Source organism: Pundamilia nyererei, unplaced genomic scaffold (assembly GCF_000239375.1).
Source record: "Pundamilia nyererei isolate P.nyererei 1_Seehausen unplaced genomic scaffold, PunNye1.0 scaffold00141, whole genome shotgun sequence".
NCBI lineage: Eukaryota > Metazoa > Chordata > Actinopteri > Cichliformes > Cichlidae > Pundamilia > Pundamilia nyererei.
This window is the reverse complement of record NW_005187542.1, coordinates 130,302-143,049: the sequence shown is the minus strand read 5'-3', so window position 1 is coordinate 143,049 and position 12,748 is coordinate 130,302. Positions and strand designations below refer to the sequence as shown.

Sequence of the window (12,748 nt, the reverse complement as noted above, 5' to 3'; positions counted from 1 at the left end):
TGCCTCAGGGCGACAACATAGTCAGAAACTGCCTCCCCTTCTTTCTGGTTACGTTTCTGAAAACGAAAACGCTCAGCTATCACCACTGGAGTCGGCTTATAATGCGCACTTAACGCTCCAGTCAGCGCTGCATATCCCATGGTACTCGGTACCCTCGGAGACACAAGATTCTTTAGCAGCCTGTATGCATCTGCTCCGATCACAGAGAAAAACGTGCACACTTTCTTCTCATCGGAAACATCATTTGCCAACATCCATTGCTCCAACTGCTCCAGATATGACTCAAAATCTTCCTTCGATTCATTATACTCTTCAACACGACCCACATGCATCGCCATGTTAGCTCACCAAAAGCTGTTCCGCTGCAGCCGTGAAGAAAACGTCTTGATTTGTCTTTTTCTTTACATGTGAACACAACCCTCCTACAGCCTCTGTCACGCTGTGGAAATCTTTAGAATCCTCATCGCCAGTTGTGATATTCTGGATTAGGCTCTTAAAAGGATCAGGACAGAAGGACGTGGTTAGGTGCCTTTATTGAACAGCCGGACATCACACACTAACTTGTTGTTTCTTAGCGGTGCAGAAAACTACCCTTTTTTGTTGTTATATATTGGTCAACCAAGAACTAGCCCTGTAACAGGCACTTCTGTATTTTACCACTGGGGGGCAACAATTCACTCTATTACAGTGATGACTTGTGATCTCCTTCTCAAAGTGGTCATTTCCCTCCATAGGGCAAGATGTGTATGTTTATGATATAGTCACAAAGACAGTGAAGACCAAGACGTGGCCCCACCTGCCTCTCTGCACCTCTGCTTTCCGCTGGGCAGAACACTACTACTGTTTCCATGGACACAACTTCACCAGGTTCAACCCAGTATCAGGAGAAGTTAGCGGCACGTACCCAAAGGATGCCCGCAATTACTTCATGAAGTGCGAAAACTTTGGTGGGTTCATTAAGAAGAGAATCTTAGAGATTCATTTTGGAGGTTTTTTTGTCAGATACATACAATCTTGTGTGTTTCCCGCAGGTCACGGAGGTGATCACAAGGCTCCTAAATGCAGCGAAGTCAAACTAGATGCCATTACTACAGATGACAGAGGCAGAATTTATTTATTTACAGGTAATGTGACATATGTTTCAAATTCTCAGTTAGCTCTCACTTAGTGTGATCTCCCATAACTGAATAAATAGATTATAATTTAATTATTTCTAGATGGGCTTTTAGCTGAGGGAACTTCGGACAGTCCTTGTATTTTGAGTTAATTTAGGATAAAATTTAAAGCAAAAAAAATGATATTTCAGTTATTTTATTGCCATCAAACATCAAACTGTAAGAGTTTAAATACCAAATAAAATAACATTAACAGTCAACTAAATAATGATGTTACCAAGCTAAACTAAGAAGGTGCATATTAATAACACACTTAAAATAGCATTTAGCTATTTGGCTAAGTAACATATAGCCTTATGTAACTGCTAAAGTAGGATTCTTTTGCAGTTTAGTTGTTGCACAGATCAAACAAACAAATTGTCACTTTTCTTTTTTGTAACTTTACAACTTGCCAGGTGTATTTTTGAACTTTAGTGAGAGTCAGGCTAACCCGGAAAGTTTACAAGGAAACAGCTGAGCTAATAGCATGTTGATCCACACTTTATATGTAGCATACAGATTTAGGAGTGCTTCATCCAAATGTGATCCTGTAAAAAAATGTCTTTAAGTTTTCTGCCATGATAAAGAACAAGTTCAATTTCTCAGGGCTTAACTACATGCGTGTGGACAACAGGCGTAACGGCCTTCACGCCTTTCCAATAACCAGGGGATGGAAAGAAGTGACAAACGGGGTGGATGCCGTTTTCTCCTACACCAACAAAATGTACCTGATTAAGGTAGACACCATATAAACCCCCCCCCCCCCCCCCCCCCCCCCACACACACACACACAATTTCTGTGTTGAAGTTAAAACTAAAATCCACTTATTCTAACAAAACACTTACAGGATGATCAGGTTTACATCTATAAAACTGATGCCCACTACGTCCTAATTGAAGGCTACCCTAAATCCCTCAGGGAGGAATTAGGCGTTGAAGGAACCGTGGATGCCGCTTTCCTCTGTCCCAATGAACACACAGTTCATATACTCCAAGGTAAGTTACTGAGTGCTTATGTCTTAGTTTTTGTGGAGAAAATTGGTATTTACATTTGCTTTCTCCAAAAGGACACATGATTCGTGACGTTGACCTCACTGCCACGCCCAGGGTCATCAACCGAGAAATACCTTTGCCCTTGCCTGATATTGATGCTGGTCTCTGTGGTCCAGATGGCATTAAAGTGTTCAAGGGTTCACAGTATTACCTCTATGAAAGTCCCATGATATTGGCTACAAGCAGGATCGCTCCTGTTCCTCGAAACATCACGTCAGGAATGATAGGGTGTGAGGATTAATCAGAAAAAGAAAAATGAGGAAGAAACCTTAATAATAATTTACTGGCAAGTCAGTTTTTGGACGTGAAGACTCCAGCGAAAGCTAAAGTAATAGGGAACAGCTTTATTAGGTGACCAACGCGTTTCGGCTTGTGGCCTTAATCAGGGTCATTCAAGTCAGTTTTTGGAAAAATGATCATGTCTTGCAATGAAGTTTGACTTGCTTGGTGAATAAAGCATTTTTCATGGTGAAATCTTTATTATTAAAGCATCTATATTTTGAATCTGCAAGCTTGGAACTGAAATCAACCAAGTTCAGTTAAAATGAAGTACTGTCAGAGTTTGGCCACAAGAGGACCTGCTGTACAAAGGCATGCATATTCCCATGCATGGCTCTGTCCCAGTGATTTGCTTCTTTAATGAACAAAGTGTGACTTCTTCTTGTTGTTGCACTGATATTACAGGTCCTCTTGCTGACCAAAAGTTTTTTCATTTCTTATAGCTTTCAGAAATGATACTGGTACTTTAAAACTTATATATATTTCTTTTCTGTCAGCTTTATACAATCAATACGGAGTATTCAGGTATCTGAAAAATCCTTTTCAGGACTATTACTTGACTAAAAGGCATCAGGTCAAACAAACAGCTCATGCAGATTGTTTTCAGTCATTGCTTCTGTGCCCAAATGAGACACATCCTCTGATGTCACATCCAAGGGGGCACTTGAGTGCTCTAAATGCCTCTTTTGTAAGTGCATCTGCCTTCCAAGGGGCTCTTCGGTCGGCCCAGATAACATTTCGGTTAGCTTAAGTGCTCCTTTAGTGTGAAAACTAGGAATTAAAAAATGAACTTTTGACTTAACCCCTCCCTCTTAAATAGCCTATTGATTGCACAAATACACAAGGGCAGCACAGTAATGCACGTGATGGAGCTTTTATCCATTGTGTTGATTTTAAAATAATTTTCCTCAGACAATCTCTTTTTCACCTTAACTTTTGAATATGTCATATGACAAATAAAACTTTTACTAGATCATACCTTTTATTAGCTTCTTGAACGTGTTGTAGGTTTTACAATTATTTTTGAAATTAAAAAATGAAAACAAAGTTAATTTTTAATATGTTAACATCAAAGTCAGGTATTGCATTTCCATCATCCTTTTATTATCAATATGTATATGTAGATATATATAACAGAGTTATAAATCCAGTTCTCTCTCTTTATTGCAAAATATTTAAATTACTGTCTCTAGCCATACTGGACCATGCAGACACGTACGCACCAGCCTGCAAGAGTCCAGAGGTCGGAATAGCATTAGCAGGCATTCAAGGCCTTTTCTCTCCCCGGAGAGGTTTTTGTTCAGCCAAAATCCCTGGGACTTTCAGCCAGCATAAAAGAAGTGCTGGCCTCAGCACAGTTTAATGGGTGAGGCCACTGGGACACACACACACACACACACACACACACACACACACACACACACACACACACACACACACACACGAATATGTAAGTGCATATTCGCGCATGCGATCCAGTGTACTTGTTACTGTGATTAAATAATAAACATCTGTTTATGAATTTATTGATTGTCAATGCTTCTGTTAGCTTCTTTTAGACCGGTTTTTGTTCCGCTTTCTAGCACTGCACATTTGCATTTAACTGAAGGAGCTTGCTGAGAGTTTTTGTTTTTCTAATATTTATTTATTCATGGTGTCATGGTGAGTTATGACTTTCAAAAGACAAATGCAAATAAACATATATATTTTCCATTTCCTGTATTTAGAGGGATTGCAGGTCGAGTGAACTATTTTGCCACTTGGCAGAGAGCACAGTTCATACCTGATACATATTTTTACACTTCAACTGAGTTACTTGATTTGTGATAATAGATGTAATTAAAAGAAAATGACTCAATTCGATTTAGACTAGGAATACACTATCTTGGCTATACTTGTGTCAGTGGGTCTATCCTTTCCATTAAGTTGTATGTTGTTTGTTTCACCACATGTCAGGAGCTATGCCTTGTTTGATAGAGGGAGAGCTAGCATAGCATGGAACGCTAATAACAAAAGCTCAGTACGTTGTAACTATTTGATATCTGCTATATCAACAGCTCTTCTTTGTAGTTTACAGTAGCTTTGACTCCAAATGAAGCTCCTCAGCCTCAGCAATCGATATCATACAATATCATACATATACAAACTAATAGACTGCTTTTTTTCTATCTCACATTTTGCCTACAGGCTGCTAGAACATAATTAGGTTTACACATTTTTGGATAACAACACAACTTTTGTAATTTTGCATCTGTACACCACCACAGTTGATTTTACAGTGATGTGGAAAAGTATTTGCCCCCTTCCTGGTTTCTTAGGATTTTGCATAATTGTCACACTGTCATGTTTTGGGTCATAACATACATTTTATTATTAGTCAAAGAAAACCCGAGTAAATCCAAAATGCAGTTTTTAAATGATGATTTAATTTATTGTAACTGCCCCCATGAATTAACTACATTTTTTTTAAAGCTGACTTCAGTTCCACTAGCCACACCCAGGACTCATCACTATTACACCTGTTGAATTAAGAAATCACTTAAATCTGTCAAAGTGAAGGCATCTTCTGTGCCCTGAAATACCACAGAAGTAGGGATGGGAATCGAGAACTGGTCCCCAGTATTCCAATTCCTTAGAATGTTAGTCTACTTGTCTATCAATCCCAATTATTGGCTCTACTTACACGTATGGTTTGATCTATCAAACCAAGTCATCTATCAAACTTGATGGACACCAACACGTTCTCACTCCCAAAGCGTAACATTTTACGCTAGGTGACAAATAATCAACATATTATGCTTCTGGCCACCCAACACGTCCCTACATTACGAAACATGAGAACCGTTTGGAATGAATCTACACATGTACGTTTGTTTCGATTAAATCGCTTTGGAAAACACTATCTAACGTCATTAGAGTGCTGGTTAAGGTTAGAGATGAGGTTATGGTTAGGTATAAGGTTAGGGTTAGAGCTGGAATACATGGCTGGAACGTGTATTTCATCCATAACCCGGCTTGTAGCATAGGAACGCGGACGGTCACCTTTCGCGTTCCTCAGGAACGCGAGACTTGACAAATCATCATTATATTACTCCTCGGGAGTGAGAACAGGCTGTGGAGGCAGTGTTATAGTTATGTTATAGCATGGACATCACTAGTACTTTTGATGATGTGTTCTAAAGCTTACATGGCACACTGTCTGTTCAGATTCAAACAAAGTCTGCAAAACTGATGGGAAGGAAAAGTGCAAATATGAAGAGCATGTTTTTCAATTAAAAAAGACCCAGCTGGACGCAAAAAAGGCTCACAAACAGTGATGGCAGATGCAGTAAAAGGTCTGAAAGAGCATCTCAAGGTATCAAGCACAACATACGGTGATCAGTCCAAAGGTTCCAGAGAATCATTGACTGCACAAGATTTTAATTTAAAAAAAGTAAAAAAAAACAAAACAAAATACTCCTTGCACTTAAAATGATCGTTGTTTGCCCAATTGAAAATGGGGGACTATGTAGAATCACTGAGGGTTAGATTCAATGTATCACCAAAAATTTAATTAAAGAATCTTTAAGTGTTCCCTTGGAGCTTGGAAATAACTAGAAGTGGCTATGCATAGTGTACATTTGCACAAGTAAAGAAGAAACTGATAAAAACCCCACATTGGCTGAGAGGCAGAATAAAAGACTGATGCAACAAAACCATGAATATGCTAATTAGCACTCTCAGTTCAATTCAATTTTATTCATATAGCACCAATTCACAGCAGTCACCTCACGGCTTTGTAAAGTAAAGACCCTAAAATATTAGAAAAAAATCCCAACAATCATACAACATGGCCAAGCACTTTTTACCAGGAAGAAACCTCTAGCAGAAGCAGGTTAGGCTAAGTTTTAACTACTTTCCATTGAAATCAATTGGCGACATTGCTCCGGACCCCAAAATATTCCAAACAAGCAACAAATATAGGTATGGTACAAAATATTTATTGAGTAACAGTTCTGTAAACATCTGAGGTAAATCAACATTTACATCAACATGTTCTTCAACAAAAGGTTCAGACAAAAGGCCCTTCTCTTCAAAGACAATCATTTTACAGTGGGAGTAGTCGCAGGGGTTATTCTGTGTGTGCTCCTGCTTGTGTAGATGATAAGTCCATCATATAATCTTCATCATTTCCCATCAGAAAGTCTTTGATTCAAGGTACATCCACTGGTAAAAGCTAGAGCCAACATCTCTTCAACCATTTTCAGGACAGAAAAATATCACTTTAGTTTCATTTCTCGTCCATTCCAAGTCTAATTGTGTTTGTTATTTCCACAAATAAACTAAATATGTTAATATATCCCTCTTTATACAAAACCCTTCTGATTTTTGCTTCTCTCTAAATATTTCAATGTCTTCATAACTGTCTAACTGTGCAAAACTTTACCTACATGTCAAAGATACTAAGAACAACTTGGTACAATAAAGTTTAAAAAAAACAACATTTAAACAATAAAAAAAGATAATACCTTATTTCAAAAAGTCATCTTTTTAAAAGAAACTCTAACATAATGTATTTTCTGTATTATCTCTTTGGTGGATATTTCTTTGGTTTGGTTAAATCAACACATCACAACCTGCAACTTCCTCTCTAAGAATAGATTAAGTGGTTCAGCATCTACAGTGTGCTGAATTTATTGTCACCCAAACTTGATCAGAGACATAAACTCTATCCACAAACAGCATTTATGGGGGGGCTAATTTTATTCATTACAAAATGATTTGTTCTTAACTACAAAGTATGTAGAACAAGTTCCTTTCACCGTATATTGATTCTAATTTATCACCTTGTTTCTTATGTTCATTTATGCGCTTTAGGAGTTGAACTCATGACAAGATGGAAATCTTTAACTCCGAACTTTGAAAAGTTCCAAACATGAACCTGAGGGTGACCCCATCAATGGTATGCCATCTAGTTTTACAGAAAATACATTCTTAATCACAAACTTAATGACTGGAATAACATCATAATCAAATAAAACAGAGGTAACACTCTACGAACAGATTCAATGTCACTTGAGGCATGTCCCATCTCCAGCGAATAGCAAATATTTGGCAAGTACTGTGGCATTCTCCTTCACTGTTTTGATATTGATATTGGTATTAGGCCATTAAAAAATACCTTAAGGATGTCAACACTTTTACAGATTGATGAAACCTGAAATGTGACATAGTTAATGTCTGAAAAGGGCTCTGGTTTATACCATGAACGTGGTAGATGCTTGCAAGGGATATTGTGTTTTGGGGAAACAACCACATTTGCTATGTTTTTTAAAATTTATACTAGACAAACGATCCAGCAGATCCAGAAGCACTATTTATCTGTGAATCTGTAAATCCAAAAGATAGGTGGTTGTGCTAATCAATATGCCTGGGAGCAAGGGTAGCTATATATATAATATATAAGCTAGCAGTCTAGTCTAGTAGCGGCATTAGCATCTTTGGAACAATAGGTCAGACCCTATTGTTCCAAATTCCTGAGGCAAAGCCCCTAAGGCTCTCTGAGCAACGGAAAAGGGAAGGGGAGCATTAGTGAGTGTCAAATCCACAGTCCAGGATGAAACATAGAGCATCCACGAATACATCGGGAGGATGGACCCCAGAAATAAGCAGCTGCAAGAATGCCTCTGGCAGCTGAAGACAGAGGGCGATGGACGACCAAGCATAGGATGTACCATCGACAGATAGAGGAACTAGATGGCATCAAGATTTCCTACTAGTGGCTAGAAAAGGCTGGCCTAAGGGACAGCACAGAGGCACTGATCATGGCAACACAAGAACAGGCCCTAAGCACCAGATCCAGAGAGGAAGGAGCCTACCACCGCCAACAGGTCCCAAGTTGCAGCCTGTTCAAAGGTGCCCAGGAGACTATCCACCACATATTAGCAGGATGTAAGATGTAAGCTGGGGCCATTTACACTGAGAGGCACAACCAAGTTGCTTGGATGGCGTACAGGAGCATCTGTGCTGCATATGGACTAGAAGTCCCCAAGTCCTGATGGGAGAACAGCGCCAAAGGTGACTGAGAAAAACAGGTCGAAGGTCATGTGGGACTTTGAGTTCCAGACAAGCAGATGTTGGCCAACCAACCAGGCATAGCGGTGGTTGAAAAGGAGCAGAAGACTGCAATCGTGATAAATATGGCAATTCCAGCAGATAGAAACATCAGGAAGAAAGCGCTTATGAAAACAGAGAAGTACTGAAGGAACAACTGCAATAGGAAGGGAATGGAAGGAGCTTTAACCCTAAAACTGGAAGAGTGGCTCCAGCAGATTCCAGGCACAACATCAGCAACATTCAGTTTATTCTGGAAATTTAGAACTTAGCTTTATTAAGAATATTAAGTTGACTTTATCCACTACACCATGTCTACGCCATCCAAAAAGTGTAAAATATGAACCTTTTCAAATTGAAATGAATGCACATTATCGAACAATCACTAGATCTATGTTTATGCATTTGGTTTCAGTATATGAGCATTACTTAAAGCACTTTGATATTTGACAGCTGAGCTGTGAAGTATGTGAGGAAAAAAGTGTTTAAATTCAAATGTTAATCACTGACTGTTCTTTGGTAGGATGCTTTTTTTTTTTCAAGCGTGTTATTTATAAGCAACTCAAATCTGTTCATAGAGGAACACAAAGTTGCAAAAACACAAAACACAGTTTCCTCCAAACCACTCTCTCTTGCTGTCCTGATGCAAGGCTGACTTTTTCCCTCCAATGGATAAAAGTGGGTAAATTAAAGCTTTAGGGAAGTTACTAATAAGCAACATAACAACCTAGAATGCATAAACCATTATCCGTGTGTTTTCTTGTGTTTTTAATCTGGCAGGAATTAATAGAAAAACAGGACATAAATGAACATTCCTATGTGGGATGTGTTAAGTACTAACAGCAAAGTAAAAATGAACACTTCTTAGATCATATTGCTTTCTTTTCTCTCAAAAAAATCTAAGAGCTACAGCATAATCTACAGCTCAACTAGAAAATTAAGTTAAGAGTCCTCCTAAACAAAACAGCTCCAGGGAACTCAACACTTCCGTGCCACACTGCAAACACAACCAGCAGAAAGAAGGCAGTTTTTATACTCAGTTCAAGCTGCAAAACTTAAACCTGTTCAGTAAGGAACTTTGAAATACTGTCTTATTAGTCGACTCAACTCTTATGCTAAGGGGTTTTGCATAGTGACAAACTTTGGCTCAAAGTCAGTAAAATGTTAAAGCATTTATGGTTTTTGGTTTCTTATGTAAAACTGCAGTTTGATCAGAGACAAACTTTTTAAAAACATAGGTAGTTCTGTATAAAGTCTTGTCGTGCATATCAATGCTGTTAATTATTATGTATTTACATATTTATATATAGTTTACCCTGATGTAACCGCAGAGATATTATTTTGTAAACACGAAACATTATAAATATACCTAAATGCAGACACACACACAAGCCTTAGAACTACATCTCTGGGTGGGCCTGCTTTATGGTCACCTGCTATTTTCTAATGCTGGTGAATCCCTCTATTTATTAAAACTACAGGCTGTGTAGAGAGCGTACACAGAGATGGACGAGTTCTACACACTTACGACACTTCAGCTCCACCATCACATCACAAGAAAAATTAAAGCTCAAGAAACAAAAGTGCAAACCTTTCCTCTGATGTCTCACAGGAAAGAAATAAAAGAAAGATGAAAATAAAAAAAACTGCACAAAAACTTATTAGTAAGTCCAGTCATCATCATCATCACAATAACCTTTCCTTATATGTATTTTTGCTGGCTGTGTGGATATTTTAAGTGTGTAGTTACATTAAATATCATCTAGATTTCTTATCCTGTATTATTCTTTTGTCAAAGAGGAGTGAGAGAATGGCCAGAGAAGCAAAATTAAGTAGCAGCAAAATGGACTTCTGCATTTCTGTCTTTGTGTCAGTAAACTACTAAAACAATCGATTTGATATGATTAGCTTAAATTGGCTGGGGGTTGTTTTAGTGATACTTTTTCAGTGGGCAATATCATGGCTACAAGAAAATTCCTGAAAACTCTAAGCTGGAATGACAACCATGGCCTGACAGGATTTTTGGTCTTGAAACAATCTACATACAAAAGATATAGTTTCTTGGTCTATTTAATTTAGCCTCTAAACCTAATAATAAAAAAATAAAATAAAAATAATCTGGATGTTTTTATATGTTTGTAAACGAAAAAAATGGACCCCCATGTGCACAGCCATTACTCTAAACAATTTGAACCTCCTTTGAACTGAAAACTTACACGTTAAGAAACTAATGTGGACATACCCTGATGTTGTCAATATCTATGTAGGGCATCATTTCAGATTCGCAATGCTGACTATAAACTAAGCAGCCAACTCCAGTAGGCATCAGGCTAATGCTGAAGTGCATGCTTAGGTGTGGTTTTATGCTGCAGTGCATATTAAAAGAAAAAAAAAAAGCATGTGTAGGCTCTCTCTGTGTATAGAGCATGCATGCATAGTTGGGTAAAAGTGTGAGTGAGTGTGTGTTTTAGCTACACGGCCAGGTCATCGGGGCGAGCTCGTCCACCGCCACTCTTGCTGGCCCGACTTGGCTTGCGGTTGTCTGTCCCCGCAGCAGCAGGAGGCAGATGCATCTCCGCCCTGGTTACCACAGTGAAGTCATTGTGCAGGACCTTAGGTGCTGTGATGACAGCAGTTTCCTCTTTCATTGCCGTCTCCTTTGGCATGAGAGAAGAAAGAGGGGTGTTGCGCGGAAGTGTGGGAAATGCAGATTGCTGCTCCTCTGGTGTTGGGGTCTTTTCCACTTCAGGAGAGGAGGAGGCTGAGGCTGAATTTTTTCCATTCAGATCGTGGACTTCCAGCACCATGTTGTTCCAGTTCTGCTCCATCACCACCAGCTGTCCTTGACTTCCAACACCCACTTTCTCACTGCTGCTATAAAAAGAAGCAGCATCCAACAAGAAGTCGTCTGGGTGGAACGCCGTGTTGTCCATCTTCATCCCAGCAGGCACAGGGGTGGTCGCAGCGTTTAAGGAGGTCACAGCAGGGGAAGACTCTGGTGGGCTGTAGGCCCCTCCCTCAGCTGCCCCGTCTCCCGTCACACTCACGCTGCCAAATGTCGGCAGACAGTCGAGCACCAAAGGAGAGGTCTGCTCAGGGATCGTCTCTGCGTCTGTGGGCTCATCTTCAGCCAGAATCAGTGACTCGCTGTCAGGTGCAAACTCATTGGTGACCCCTCGCTTTACTTTCTTCCAGCCTAGGTGATAGATCTCCAGCAGGTTGAGGACCAAAGAGACACAGGCAACGACCAGCATAAAGATGATGAAGATTGTCTTTTCAGTGGGCCTATGGCAACAGAGGAACAAAAAGAGGTTGTGATTAACAAATCACACCAGTGTATAATAGGAAATGTAACATTAAAAGAAAAAGAAGGAAGAAAATCCAATGTTATTGTTGGATTTCTCATTGTTAAAGCGATAAAGGCTGCAGTGGGAACACTTGGTGATAATCAATTTTAAATAACCCACAAGGGCAAAAATGTTAGTATTTGAACAATATCTTCATAGACTAAAGTAACTAGCTCCTTACTATTCAATATACTATTTATTCATACTATGTCCTTTTACTTTAGACTCCCTCTGTAAACACAAAATCCTCTTGTGTTAACTGAAATGAACCTTATTGTACTCGCTTGTACACTGTACTTCCAACTGGGTCTCTCTCCTAGAGTAGCTTTGCATGATTGTCAGTTCAAAATAATTCAAAATAATCCTTAAGCCTTTTGGTAGGCCCTAGATTCATTGAAATAAGGCTTCTCTTTAAGCCCTTTGCCTTGATTCATACTGACTGCCACTTACAAACAAAAGATTTGATTTGACCATGCTAAGGTTATCACTATTATTGACATCATACAACATACTAATGTGATACAAACTGTCTGATAATGAGTGTTAAGAGCATTTTGTTTATTTATAAATATACTGACTTCTGACACTGAAAAGCTTCTTAAAAACAGACCTAATCAGACACTTAAACCACCCTCATTTAGCTCATTATTTCTACCTCTTCCAGGAAAGGAAAGATGATTCGTAATTTGTTTTGTTTTTTTGCCCCTGTGGTATTTAAATACTATTGGGTATCAAAATTCTAGTAATGTGGCAACTAGGGATGGGTACCGGTATCATGGCACCGGTTCTGACATAAACGGTAGTAACCAGACCGAAAAGCAG

General features: G+C 39.0%; 2 protein-coding genes across 2 annotated transcripts in view; one reads left to right on the top strand and one right to left on the bottom strand.

Annotated features, from left to right (window-relative positions):
• hpxb (hemopexin b) overlaps positions 1-2,558 on the top strand; it is a 10,864-nt gene extending 8,306 nt beyond the window's left edge. Inside the window, exons 9-10 of the mRNA XM_005744222.1 lie at positions 2,003-2,150; positions 2,222-2,558. Of these exons, the coding sequence (XP_005744279.1) occupies positions 2,003-2,150; positions 2,222-2,448 (375 nt within the window). The 3' untranslated portion in view covers positions 2,449-2,558. The remainder of the gene's footprint in view (positions 1-2,002; positions 2,151-2,221) is intronic.
• Positions 2,559-11,050: 8,492 nt separating this feature from the next.
• LOC102208929 (gap junction alpha-3 protein-like) overlaps positions 11,051-12,748 on the bottom strand; it is a 4,663-nt gene continuing 2,965 nt past the window's right edge. Inside the window, exon 3 of the mRNA XM_005744281.1 lies at positions 11,051-11,864. Within this exon, the coding sequence (XP_005744338.1) occupies positions 11,051-11,864 (814 nt within the window). The remainder of the gene's footprint in view (positions 11,865-12,748) is intronic.